General features: G+C 46.0%; 1 protein-coding gene across 1 annotated transcript; it reads right to left on the reverse strand.

Annotated features, from left to right (window-relative positions):
• Nucleotides 1–1,833: 1,833 nt before the first annotated feature.
• Nucleotides 1,834–10,849, reverse strand: LOC134485077 (sperm motility kinase Y-like). Its single transcript, XM_063280878.1, has 3 exons — nt 7,504–10,849; nt 3,521–6,793; nt 1,834–3,404 (listed from the first exon to the last, which is right to left on the reverse strand). The coding sequence occupies exon 1, from the start codon at nt 9,074–9,076 to the stop codon at nt 7,547–7,549; it is 1,530 nt and encodes a 509-aa protein (XP_063136948.1). The 5' UTR covers nt 9,077–10,849; the 3' UTR covers nt 1,834–3,404; nt 3,521–6,793; nt 7,504–7,546.
• Between the last annotated feature and the right edge of the window lie 2,992 nt (nt 10,850–13,841).

Below are 13,841 nucleotides of genomic sequence, written 5' to 3' on the forward strand. Positions count from 1 at the left end.
CTGAGAGTGTTAGGACATCCTGCTCCTAAGGGCATTGTTACTGTTCCCATGCAATACTGTGAAAACATCAGCAGGCTCATGCTTTCTTACCCCCCTGAACACAATGCTGCCTTTTCCAGGAGTGGATCCAACAGCTCTCAGAACCTCCTCAGGAACTATGTGTTACCCAAGGATTACCTGCACTTGCTTACACACCCCTATTCTGTGTCCTGAAAACTTTTCAAAGCCCATTCATCTGAGACTGGTGAGTTCAGGACAGTAGTCCCAAGTGTCTTGTCCTACGTTGACAGTTCATTCTCATGAGGCATCACTTACCCTTGACAGAGGATTTTTCCAAGGGGCATTGGATGTGCAGGAGAATTGTGTGTGCTGACTCCTGTCAGATCAGCACAGGATACCATCAAGGCCCCATTTGCTCTTGATTTTGGAACTCATGGTCTTGGCACTGTCTTGTTGTTATTTAGGTCCCTGTCAGTCCCTAATTGAATTTTAGCATGGGAACCCAGGGCAGTTGTCTTCAAAAATATTCCTAGTATGGGCCACATATTCACCTTGCCAGACATAAAGCACAAAGAAACACCAGGCAGGCAGAGAACCCTCAGGGGCTGGAACTGGCATGTTCAAACACTCTGGCTTGACCTTGGCCAGCACAGATTCAGAGAACATCTTCTATGTAGGAAGATCTCCTTCCTCCTCTCAGAGTTTAGGACATCTAGAGGTAGGCTAAGGTGCTGGCACAATGTGAGCAGAGGCAGCACTCTGGCCTTGTTCAGTGTCAAAGCCTCCCTGCCACCCCTGTATCACAGTCACAGCAGCCCATCTCATGAGAATTCTAGGGCTGCTGATATCCTGGATGAATAATCCATGTTCTGCTGCTAGTTTCTTTGCTTCCACATGGACAACTGAGAGAAGGGATTGATTAAGTGTAGGTGAGGAAGCCCTGCAAATATCTACTTGGTGTTAATAAAGACAATGGGTTCTGACTGGCAAGATCTTTGAATTAGATTTTGAAAAATGCCACCTAGGAACAGTTAGTAGGTACTCTCAGGAAGGTGCAGCATGGTGGGCACAATGGGACAGGATCCCTGAGGCTGGTGCAGTGGGACAGGGTCGTTGGGGCAGGTAAAACTGAGTAGGAAACGTGAGCCAGGAACAACCGGGCAGGGACCCTGGTTCAGTTACAACAGAGCAGGAATCCTGGGGGAGATGCAAGGGGGCATGAGTCCTGGGGAAGGGATCTTGTAGTTGTGGCCCTGTGGCATGTGCAACTGGCAGGGACCCTGGGGCAGGTGCACTGTGACGTGCACCCAAGCTGGAATGTTCAGACAGGTGTGTGTTTGCTTCATGCAGCTGCTGTCTGAAGTAGAGAACACTGGCAACTGCCCCAGAGGGGATTTTGGGAACTCCTTCCAAGAATCCCTTAGCTCCTAACTGAGAAGCTATACATTCCACAGATGGACCTTTATTGAGATGAGCAGATTCTAAGGGAGCTGCCTTGAATGAACAGCCAAAGAAAGCAGAAATGAAGAACAAGCAATTGCAGCAGACATGTTCAGTGTGTTTTCGACCAGAAAAGTAGGACTGGAAGAAACTGATTAAGTCAAATCACTTCACTGTCTATCCATCCATCCATCCATCCATCCATCCATCCATCCACCCACCCACCCATCCTTCCATCCATCCATCCATCCATCCATCCATCCATCCATCCATCCATCCATCCATCCATCCATCCATTTCCCTGAGGGAAGTCAGCTTTTCTTTCTGAGAAGGTCAAAGCGGCGCTCCCTTGTGGTGACAATGAGGATTGCAGGCAGTGAGATAAGTGGGTATTTATTTATTTATTTATTTATTTATTTATTTATTTATTTATTTATTTCATGATCTGCGATAGACTGCCACTTGTGGCCAGTCCCCATCTGCATCAGCTGTACCATAAACCCAGTCTCAGTGTGACACAGAAAAGGCCTAATTGGAAAGTATGTCCTCTCTCTCAGCGACACTGTATCATAACATACTCTGGACTGCAGGTCAGTCAAGGCCTGTGTTTAGGAGACTTGTGGACAGATGAATGTCTGTGAGTCTGGACTTAGACTCTGTGGAGGGCTCAGGTCACCTGACTGTCCTGAAGCTTCCCACTGTGATTTATTTCCCTCCTACAGAGCCAGCCACCTCAGCAACTGCATTTCCTGGTTATCCCCTAATCCACTTACACTGTGTAGAGTGTTCAATCTCAGGGAGGGCCTGGGAATCTGAGAGACACCACTGAGCCCCCTGGGCCTGGCTGACTCAACCTGAGGCTACTCTGTGTGTCTTCATTTTGCTCACCCTCCAGAGACCTCAAAAGTCAGCAGTGAGCTTGCTGAGAGGTCAGGAACCTCCATATTGGCCCAAGAGCAACTGTCCTCTTTTACAGGTTCATCCACAGAGCTTGTAATTCTGATTGGTGCAACAGTCAGGAAGAGTGAAAGATGTCATCTCCCAAGGACAAGTGCTGTGCTAGTGGACACTGAGGAACTTCAGGGATCAAACCCTTCCCCATTCTTCTCCAGCCTCTCTTGTTCTTCGTTGAGATGTTTCCTGCAGATCTAAAAGATATAGGCAATCCATGACATGGGTTTGAACATAATCTCGACATTTTATTCATTGCCTGATAACTAAGACTAGGTAAAATTTATTTATTTATTCATTCATTCATTCATTTGTTAAACATACGTACAGGGTAGCTGTATTTAGAAAGACCAGAGAGGGCATCAGATGTCATTAGAGACATTTCTGAGCCTCCATGTGTTTGCTGGGATTTGAACTCAGGACCTCTGGAAGAGCATTCAGTGCTCTTAGTCACTTACCAATCTTTCCATTTTCCAGGCTAAATTTTTACTTCCAATAATGTCTTCTTTATTCAGGTTACATCCTGATCCCAGTCACTCTCCCTCTTCCCTTCCCAGTCCCACCTTACAAATCCTTTCTACCATAATGCTCTCCCTTCTCTTTGGACAAGGGGAGAGTCCCTGGGTACCACACCACCCTGGGACATCTAGTCCCAGGTGGCCCGAGCACATTCTGCCCCACAGATTTACAATCAGGCAGTCCGGGTATGGGGAACAGATCCAATGGCAGGCAACACAGACTGAGACAGCCCTGGATCTACTTGTCAGATGACCCACATGGAGACCAACTGCAGATAGCTAACCCGGCTCTGGGGTTGGTTGCACAGGCTCTAGCATACTCCATGGTCCAAGGTATCTGACTGTCGGGGACTTCTTGTAGTGTTTTAACCCAACCAGTTTCCTTGTCACTCTCCCCCCACTCTTCCACAAGACTTCCCGAGCTCTATCTGAGGATTGGCTGTGGCTTTCAGCTGCTGAGTGAAGACTCTGGAGACATGTGTGCTACTTTTCTGTCTGCAAGTAAATCAGAAAGAATATCATAAATAGCGTCAGAGGTTGTGTCTGTCACATGAGACAGATCTCACTTTGTGTCAGTCATTGACTGGTTGGTCCCTCAATATCTGCTTTACCTTTATCCCTGCACACTTATTGGCAAGACAGACTTCGAGTTGAAGGTTTTGTGAATGTATTGATGTCTCCTTCCTCTTCTAGAAGTGTTTCTTGTTACAGGAGGTGGCCATTTCGTTTTCATGCTCTGGTAAGCCTGCAAGGGAGGCTTTGTGTTGGGTCCAGTAGTTAAAAGCAAGACCTGGGAAGAGGAACGGCAGAGTTGTGATCTAGGACTTCCTGCAGCAGCCAGCTCTGGGTCCTGGGAGCCTAGGCAGGCTTTGCAGTCATAGAGCTCCATCCACTGCCCAAGTCCCATCCTGACACTTTCTCCATCTCTATTACAGACCATTGTAATTCTGGCATAGTCGCTCTGTCCTGGGCCCGATAGGCCATCCTACCCTGGAAGAACAGAGAGTTCAAGGACGGCCAAATTTCACTTAAGCAAACTTGTTCTCAGACTGTGTGGTTGCTCTGTCTTAGCTCTCATAACACACTTTCCTCTACGTTGCCTTAGGCTGTATCCTCCAAGCATCCCACCATGCATCAGCTCCATATCCTGACGAACCTACCCTAGGGTCCCTGATAATTCCAGATACTTTAATGTTCTCCCAGGATAGACTGTGGCCTCCGGTGTGGCTCACATTGATCCTAGAAGTTCTTGGGAGCCTCCATGCCATGGCATAGGATGTCTCTGAATCCGCACTGGCCTGAGGGATTCCATCTGGCACAGGATTCTCTCCCTATTGTTGAATTTTGGCTCTTACGTTTTTCAGGAATGGCTCTGCATGTGGTCAACACACACTACCCTGGAAGACCAGAGAGTTCAAGGACGGCCAACTTTCACTTAAGCAAACTTTTTCACAGAGTGTGTGGGTCCCATCAGCAGAGAGGAGCCTCCACATTGCAATGATGTGCAAACTTCTGCCTTTCAGCCATGATGGAGGGTAGCCTGAGGACCCTCCACAAGCCACAGGTGGGTGATTGTGTAAAATGTGTGATGTTATTGGGTCAGGTCTTCAGTGCAGTGCCTTAAGCTGACAGCCTTTTGGGAGGGCATATGCTTCTCTATTAAATGAACTGGTTCCACTGTTGGCCTGGACTCTGCTGTGTCTGCCGCTCATGCTCTCCTCCAAGTCTCTAACTGTCCCTAACTCTCCTTGACTGGCTGGTCAATCAGTCTTCATACCAGTCTAGAGCCGTTCTATAAACACAGAGCCCAGACTGTCCTCTGCCGACGTTTAACAGGGCTGCTGGTTTAGTGTCCTGGGTTCCCTATGGGGGTGCAAACTCAAGTTTCTTAGGTCCCTATGTGTCTGACAAAAAGCCTTTAGAACAAGGTAGATGTGAAGAAATCAGGAAATAAACTCCTGCAGTACTTCATGTCTACCACTGGAGGGCTCTACACTTTTCTGGTCCTGGTGTGCTACTCAGCAAACCCTCTCACTGGAAGGCCCTGTGCCTGAAGCAGAGAACCTCTGCTAAACACAATGTTACCAAGACACTGGCTGTATCTTCATGGCAGCCTGTAGAAGATTCTCCACGACCCTGAGGACCCAATTGGGAAACCTTAGGTAGGCAGGGTGTGGGAGCCACCAGGGCTGTATGGAGACCTTACCCAGAATTTAATCTCCAGCTGTGCATTCCGATTAACATGACCCACACTCCTATGAAGGTCTCTGGGTGGCTCCTGATATGAGTTGGGGGAGGGGGGAGGACAAGGAAGCTGGGTCAAGACAGAAGCACTGTCCTTACTCACTGCGTCTGGGCTTGTTCCTGCCCTAACTGGGAAGCAGGAACCAAACACCCCCTCCTCATGGGACTGTCCGTGATGAGGCCAGCTGAGGATCTGAACTGTCAGCAAGAAAGACAGGAGCTGTATGTGCCACAGACCAGAGCACAGTGTCCCGCATAAGCCCATCTCTCAAATGATGCCATCTCCTCCCCAGAGTGGCTCCAGTCTGGGTTAGGAGTGGGTCATGTATTCCGAGCTCTCTGCTACTCCTGCAAACACAGCAATGGTGCCTTCTCATGCTCATCTATACTGAGCCTAGGGAGCAGCCAGAGGTCATACTCATGGGAATTCAGACTCAGTTCAATCTGCTATCCTGTAGCCCATGAGTCTGGACTCAACTTTACTGGTCAAGGCCAGTGGTTTATTTCCTGGACAAGACTTTGAGAATGTTAGTGACACATTGTATGCCCTTGGCTGGCCTTCACTCTAATAGCCCTGAGTGACCATTCCAGCCTTCCCTCAGGGATTCAGATCATCATTGGCCAGATCAGGCTCTTTGCTACCTGGTCCTATAGCTCACCTCCACTGTAGTTCATGTGTCCTGACTGCTGCAGCTGCTCCAGAAGCTACCAGATGTCTTCCCACAGAATCCTGTAGTCCCTGTGGGCTCATCCACAGACATCTCACACTCTCCCTGCTGGGAGTTAGGTTGGATGCCTGCTGTGTGGGAGCTGCCTTGGCTTGTGGAGCAGAGTCAGAAGCAGTGGAGGAGATGTTGTCTGCTGCTCTTAATGTCCTCAGTGCCCAGGGCTTGCCTGTGGTGTGGTTGTGGTCCAGCTCCAGTTAATCACTGATATAAATTCAGCCCGTAGAAGCTGCGTACCCCATGAGGCACAGGGAGGACCATGACTGAGAGGGAACCATGCAATCCAGGACCCTGTTGGGATCAGGGAATATTCCAGGTCCCCTCTCACGCAGGATGCAAGGCTAGGAGCTCTGTGTGCCCTGACACAGGGGCATGGGACCGTGACTCCCATGAAATGCTCCTTCATACCTATTACATCATCAGCTTTGAGAAGGTCTTCCTCAGTAAGAACATTCCACACTGCTTGCCTCTGCCATCTGGCTCTCTTTTCCAGGGCTGCATGCCCTCAGGAACATTGACATGTCTTCTATGAAAATTAATATTCTGTTAAATCATTTTGATAAACAGTTCTCAGCATGATATCTGTGCCCAGAAGTAGTCATCAGCAATTCTCACGGGGACAGGGAATCAAAATCTTCCCCCTGCTCTTCATCCTCCTCTTTCTCCTCCTCTTCCTTCTCTTCCTCCTCCTCCTCTTCTTTCTCCTCTCTTCATCTTCCTCCTCCTCCTCCTCCTCCTCCTCCTCCTCCTACACTCCTCCTTCTCCTCCTCCTGCTGCTGCTGTGCCTAATGCTGCTTCTGCTATTGTTGCTACTCCTGTTGCTGCTGTAGTTTCTGCTGGTGTCTTTTCCATTGCCATGTGTCTGAAATCACCTACTGTTTATACTGAGGACATGAAAGAATTTCCAGATGACACTGTGAAATAGACAAGACAATTTATTCCAAGCAAAAAAGACAGTGAGGTAGAATTCTTAGCTTACCATTTGGGGCTTTGATTTGCCTTACTATATTATAACATCTTTTTTCTACTTCTCAGTTGAGGTCTTTGAAAGAAACCATTTAGACCTATTACCTATAAAATTCAATAGATCACTAGGTCTTAGGAACAAAAAAAAACAGTATGTAAAACAATATGCATGCATGCAGGATTCTGACCATCAACTATAACCCACAAACTAGGTTGTTGATACTTATTCAATGACAAACCTTGTTAATTAGTTTTGAGGCTTAATGGAATGGGATGTTACATTTGAAAACATAAGACTCTGTTCTGCAGCACTTGTGATTGATGACCACATGTGAAAAGATCAGTAGCCCCTGGAGGAGTCCATGAGCCCATGAACCTCTTGTCCTCACCCTGTGGGAGCTATTGGCCTAAGGGGGAGCTGGAGTCCATCTGAAGTTATGGGCCAACTAGAAAACTCTGTAGAGTGTGGAACTCATCAATCCTATTGGGTCCCTGCTGGGAAGAGGAGAAATCAAGAAGAGGGAGAAGGCTTGGTGTTGGGGAAACCTCATAAAGAACTTAGAGCAGATACAAGGTAAGAATTGTGGGGAAAATGGAAACCAGAGACAGAGGAAGGACCAGCATAGAGCAAACTGAAAAGGACAAAGCACAAAGGTACCTGGGCTATGCCTGCTGCTTGTTCTCTGGACTCTCCCTGTGGCTCATTTCTGGGGGGAGATTCTGTTCTGCCCCAGGCGAGGTTTCTTTCTCCTTGGCATGCAGCAACACAGCTTTATCAGGGCATTTGCTATATTCCTGGTCCACCCCTTAAAACCTCTGTGCCGGACCCTGCTGGGGATGGGCTTATCCTCTAATGGGGCTCTGTGGGAGAGTGGGTTGTCTTCTTTGATTTCCTTATTGCTACTCTTCTCAGTGAAGATGCTTGTTGTTTGAATGCATGGGACACTCACGGCACATTTGTGATAGTGGTCCTGTGTAGGTGTCATCGGTAGAGGCCTGAGACGACCAGCCACAGTGGATCTTTTGCCTCCTTTTGGATGAGCATTCTGGCCATAGTGAGATACGTGACCATGGGAGGATGACACCCGCAAGGTGCCAAGGACTGGCAGGCTTCCACTCCTCTTTGGTTCTAATCTAAAAGCAGCAGCAGGATCAAGGCTAGGGAATGGTGCTGCAACGGGACTCATTTGCTGTGCCTGGGCTGTGCAGCCATCCCCCTGGAGAGCCTGCTTTTGTAGAAAGAAATAAGTTGCCATTTCCTCATTATATTTTCTTTGTTTTAAAGAGTGTTTTACTACAGAGGCTTGGAATCCAATGCTTTTCATGGCATCCAAAATGGCCGGGTCTGGTGTGAGGGGAAGCATTTCTTCATAGGGACCTATCAATCCGTTCCAGTGTTCTTTGAACCAAGGGTGTTTCATCGCCTTTCTTGCTGTTGGTCTAAAGTTGGGATTTACCCTCAGTAATTTACTAAGGAGGTCCTCCAGTTCTTTTGAAACCCCACAGGGAGCAGGATATACCCCTGCCACTACTTGTCTTTGCAGTTCTTGGATGATCACTGAATCAAATGGGAGCTTTCCCACTACCATACAGTACAAGACCACTCCTATAATCCACATATCATTCTTCGGCCCGTCATACCGATGGCCAAGGAGGAGTTCAGGGGAACCAAAAGAGTACGTGCCGCAGTGGTGGTTTAGCATTTTTCCAGGTTGAAATTGGGTGCTAAGCCCAAAGTCGATGACTTTGACCTTTTTGTTTTTATCAATCATTATATTGTCCAGTTTGAGGTCTCGGTGAACAATCCCCTTTCCATGGCAGTAGCTCACTGCTGACAATATCTGTTCAAATATTTGCCGGGCCTCATCCTCCTCTATGTGCCCTGACTCTCTGATGTACTGGTAGAGTTCTTGGCCTTCCACCAGCTCCATTATGAGGTATATTCTCGTTTCCTTTTCAATAACTTGTATGAGAGACACTATGTTGGGGTGGTTGATCTTTCTCATTATGTTTGCTTCCATCATGGCTGGCTGGAACCACTGCTTGTCCTTTCGCAGAACTTTGACAGCCACCGGGGTTCCTGTGAGCCGGTGGTGGGCCAGGAGGACTTTGGCGTTGCCCCCTTGCCCAATTGTCCCCAATACTTGGTATTGGGAATGGAAGTTGCCCTCCTCAGAGATACTGGGCTCGGGTGTAGGGGTTGGTATCTCCTCCTCAGTCTCTGTAGGCATTTTATCAGTACTAATGCTACCTAAAAATAACAAAAATGGAATCAAATAATGAAAAAGATGGAGCAATATAGGAGCTAAAATTACACTTGTGGTACCTAAAAGAAACAAACAAAAGAAAAAGAAAAAAAAACAAACAAAGACAAAGTAAAAACTAGACTAGAAAAATAGAGCAAAATTATGAAAAAGTTAAGGGGAAAATATGAAGAGTCATAAGTAAAAGCCACCCAAATAACCAACCCCAAAAGAGAAAGCCAAGAGCACACACATACTAAATGCAATGATGAAAATAAAAATCGTCATACTACAATAGGATTGGGCGGCCAAAGATGGTCAATACTATGAATAGATGTTCATTGAAGAAAAAAAAAAACAGATGAAAGAAACGAGAGGAGAAAGAATTAGTATAAGACAAAACAAACAAATATAAAAAGCCAACACTTAAGGGAAAACTCCATTGAATTTCAGGACCTAGTGATCCACAAAAATCCACAACTCTCCAGAGCAAAATACTGAAAATTAAAATTAACCAACCACAAGGAATAAGGCAGTTAATTATCAGTGAACAGTAAACCTTAAACAAAGGCCGAAGAGTCAAAGTGTCACAAAGGGCAAATTTGTATCAAGTCTAAGCCAATGATTGCTTGTACTCAATAAATAGAGAAACAGGAATAATGTAAAAGGATGAAACCGCAGGACATTGAAAATGGAGATAGAGTTAATCATCCGACTGCAGAACCGTAAATAATCAAAGCAGTAATATAGCATGTGAGAACATAAAAACCACTAAAAAATGAAACCAGCAATCCATAAAAAATAAATAAATAAATAAAACAAAAAACAAAACCCCAATAAGGAAATAGCCAGTGGCGTGGCAATATGTGACCTAATTCTTTCTCTTGAAGTCATCCAAAAATCAATCAATCAAGAAATAGGCAGCCAGCCATCTACATAGGCCTTTAAACTGATATTATGGGGTTGGCATACCAAATGCCTGGGAGCGACTGGTCAGCCAACCCAGATACTTGGGCAGCTGCAGGCCAGTGAGAGAGCCTGTCTTGAAAATAAGGTTGAGAACCTACCTCAGGAACAGCAGCCGGGGTGACTTCTGGCCTCTACACTCTCTTGCACTGAGGTGCAGGTAATATAGATACAAGGGGCAAAAGGGGATAGGCACGTGCACACACAGACACACACAGACACACACACACACACACACACACGCACACACACACACACAGGCACTCACACAGGCACAGGCACACACACAGGAACACACACAGAAATACACAGAAGTGAACTTATACTCACACAAACTCTTACAAACACCCAGATTCACACAAAGCACGCATACTTACACACAAGCAAAGCTGAAAAAACACACGTCAGACACATACACACATACACACAGGGATACACATACGCACAAGAAGACATACACACATACAAACACATACACACATAAAAACCTGTAAACTCACACACTCCTACATATACTGACAAACACACAGGCAAAAGTGTACACGCACTCACACACAGGCCAATCTGTCAACACACACTCTCTTACACACACTGATACATACACATATACACAGTACAGCAAAATTCGATACAACCACACACAGCTCACTAGATACAACCAAGTCGCAGAGGGCTCCACTCCACACCTCCTCTCAAAGCACTCAAAGAATTCCAGGCCTGGCAACAGCTTAATATGTGTTTGCTGGGCCACCTCACAATCACTCCTCATGAGGTCACAATAGGACCTGTCATGACATGGTTGGGAAGGACTCTGAGACCGTGGCTTCTATGGGCTATGGAAAGACTTTAGGCTGTTAGAAATAAAACCCTGTAAGATGTTTAGCTGTCCATAGTTCTCTGTTTTGAATGCTTACTCTGCATCCTGCTAAAAAGTCCTCATGTTTACACTCAGGGTGTCACGTTATCTTTGAATTCTGAAGGATTAGCCTCAAACTGATGGTATAGTTTTCTTTTTTTAAAGACAAAGCTGTTTCTAAACTGACCCATCAAGAGGACACTGTTCTCATAAGTCCTCAGAAAGGCTCTAGGTTATCATCAAACACCTGAGACAAAGCTGCAGGACTAGGCAGAGACTTGAGTTTGAATCCCCCAAACGCCTAATGGATGCATCAGCAAAGCTCATAAGCTTTCTCTGTGGAGAAGTTAACATGGACCAACAGATTAGAGGGCCAGAGCCCCAACCCATGCTGGGTGGACACTCTCCTCTGACATCCAACACAGAGATCTTTGTACAGAGATCAGGAGAAGGCTTCTCTGAATAGCTGTGCAGAGCACCTCAGGCTCAGGGACTCAGGACTGACACCCATAGAATGCTGTAGTGGAACCCTTTGTGATTCAAGGGCTCATCTGCCTGGGTCCCTGAGCCTCTAGAGATGATCCCAGGACTGGGCTGTGGCTGCTTATGGGCTCAGACAGGGAGGTGCCAGGGGGTTTGCCCTTGGCTCCTGGGAGTAGAGCAGTTTTTCTTTCCCTGTCCCTGCTTTTTGAACTTTTCTTTCCTTGGGAAAATGGAAGGACTGGAAGAAGTCTGGCTATGGAGAGTGAGGCTGGCTGGGAAACTGCTCGCTGTTCTCCATTGTCATCCTGCTGGGGGTTTGGAGTTGTTGGCAGGTTAGCCTCTCCACCATTCCAATCTGCTTCTCTCCATTTAATCCATGCATCTCTGTCTCTTCGCTTCGTGACATGGTTGCACAAGTCCTACCTGTAGCTGCCACTCCAGGGCATAAGTCCCTCAGTGAGTGAATTCCAGATGGTTCTGTCTAGAGAGAAATTGTACAGGGTCGTTGCTCAGTATGTAGGTACATGGAAGAGGATACTGCACGGCATCCAAACACATTTCATATAACATCAATCCACATACTCTGGTACTCATCAGTTCTATTTACACCTTTCGCGATTACTGCTATTCACTGTACTGTGAAGTGTGAATTTTTATTATGTTTCACTTCTTCAAAGGAAGAGACAGTGTTTAGCACTGGAGATTCCAAAGGCCTAGCTGGAAGGGAGGCCTTGACACACATGTGTGCTCCTGGGAAAGAGCTCTTTCATAAAACACCCCGTTGAATCCCATCATGTATGGATTGCTCTATGCCCTATCTAGGGTTGACCTCAGTGTATATATATATATATATATATATATATATATATATATATATATATATATATATATATATGTATGTATATATATGTATATATATATATATATGTATATTGACTTGAGTAATTTTTATATACATTTCCAGTATTCCCTTTCCCAGTTTCCGTGCAAACATCCCCTTCCCTCCTCCCCATCCTGCCCCCCTTGTCGCCCTCCTCCCAACAATCTAGTTCACTGGGGGTTCAGTCTTAGCAGGACCCAGGGCTTCCCCTTCCAATGGTGATCTTACTAGGATATTAATTCTCCATGTTCCCTTCCCCAGCTTCCAGACTTTAGATGACTGGATGCCCTGACTGATTTTTACACAGGATAAAAGTTGGCTACATTTGTGTTTGATTATTAACAGTGCCTCTGGAACTAAACTCAGATCATCAGCTATTCCTTTCACCTCTGAACCATCTCAAAAGCTCACACTATATATTCTGTTCTGTCCTCAGTGTACCATGTATTGCTATAATCACCAGCATTGTTAAAGCAAGCCAAAGGAGATTTATAAAATCTTCAGATTTTGAAATTTACATTCACACATAGCTTGTGCTACACATCATTAATCCCCCTTTCATGAGAGAGAAGGTCTCTATACTGTCCAAACCACCCTTGTGTACAGGGTGAGTTTTAGGACAGCTTCAGTTTGTGGTAACACTCTGTCTCAAATTAAGCACACAACAGCAACAACCCAACCACACTCACACAGAAACACATGCATGGAACATACACACACACACACACACACACGCACGCACACGCACACACACACACACACACACACACACACAGAGCACTTTCCAGTTTCTACCCTTCTGATTCGTGAAGTGAGCAATTAGTGTAACTGTACTTTAATCTCACCTACCTCAGTCCTTCCAGTCTGTAGGCTTCTCTTAAACCCTCAGGAATTGGCAACTGACATCAGGCCGGTTTCTGCTTGCTGGTGGGGAAATTGGGTTGTGTTGCTTTGTTAATCTGCACTCCCTCAGCCAACCTCCACAGGCCCTGAGAAGATTCCATTAACCTCCTTCAGAGTACTTTAGTGTTTTAAAGTCATACTCAACAATGTAAGAAACCATTTGGTTTGATTGCAGCATTTAGGATTGTGTTGAGTAGGCACCAGCAGAATGTACACTGTTTATGAAGTAGGTCTGTGAGTAAGGGCTAGGTGTAATTTTATCTGCTGAGTGAGTGAGCGTTTGCTCCATATCGTTACCCATTTTGGCTTCTGTGGTATTTTTATTCCTATAGACTAAACGGTTTGAGTTTGTGTTGGCTTCTTCTGTGATTTCAGTATCCAGCACCTCTGGACTTATCCTATAAGTATGACCAGATTAACAGGGCTGTTGATTTTCCATGGAGATGCTTGTTTACATTTTTACTTAATCCACATCTTATGTTCAAGAGGAGGGAGAGCAGCTTGCTGGCTTTGCAGCAACACACATTGACCCAGAGTGAAGGTTCTCTCTGTTACTGATTCGAATTCCTGAATCATCATGACATTTTGCATGAGCTATCCTCCACTGTCTCGGGCATTTGAGTACTCCTTTCCCAGTTGCTGACTCTGTTTGGGAAGACTCAGGA

The sequence above is a fragment of the Rattus norvegicus genome, chromosome 1 (genome assembly GCF_036323735.1).
Source record: "Rattus norvegicus strain BN/NHsdMcwi chromosome 1, GRCr8, whole genome shotgun sequence".
In the NCBI taxonomy this organism is placed as follows: domain Eukaryota; kingdom Metazoa; phylum Chordata; class Mammalia; order Rodentia; family Muridae; genus Rattus; species Rattus norvegicus.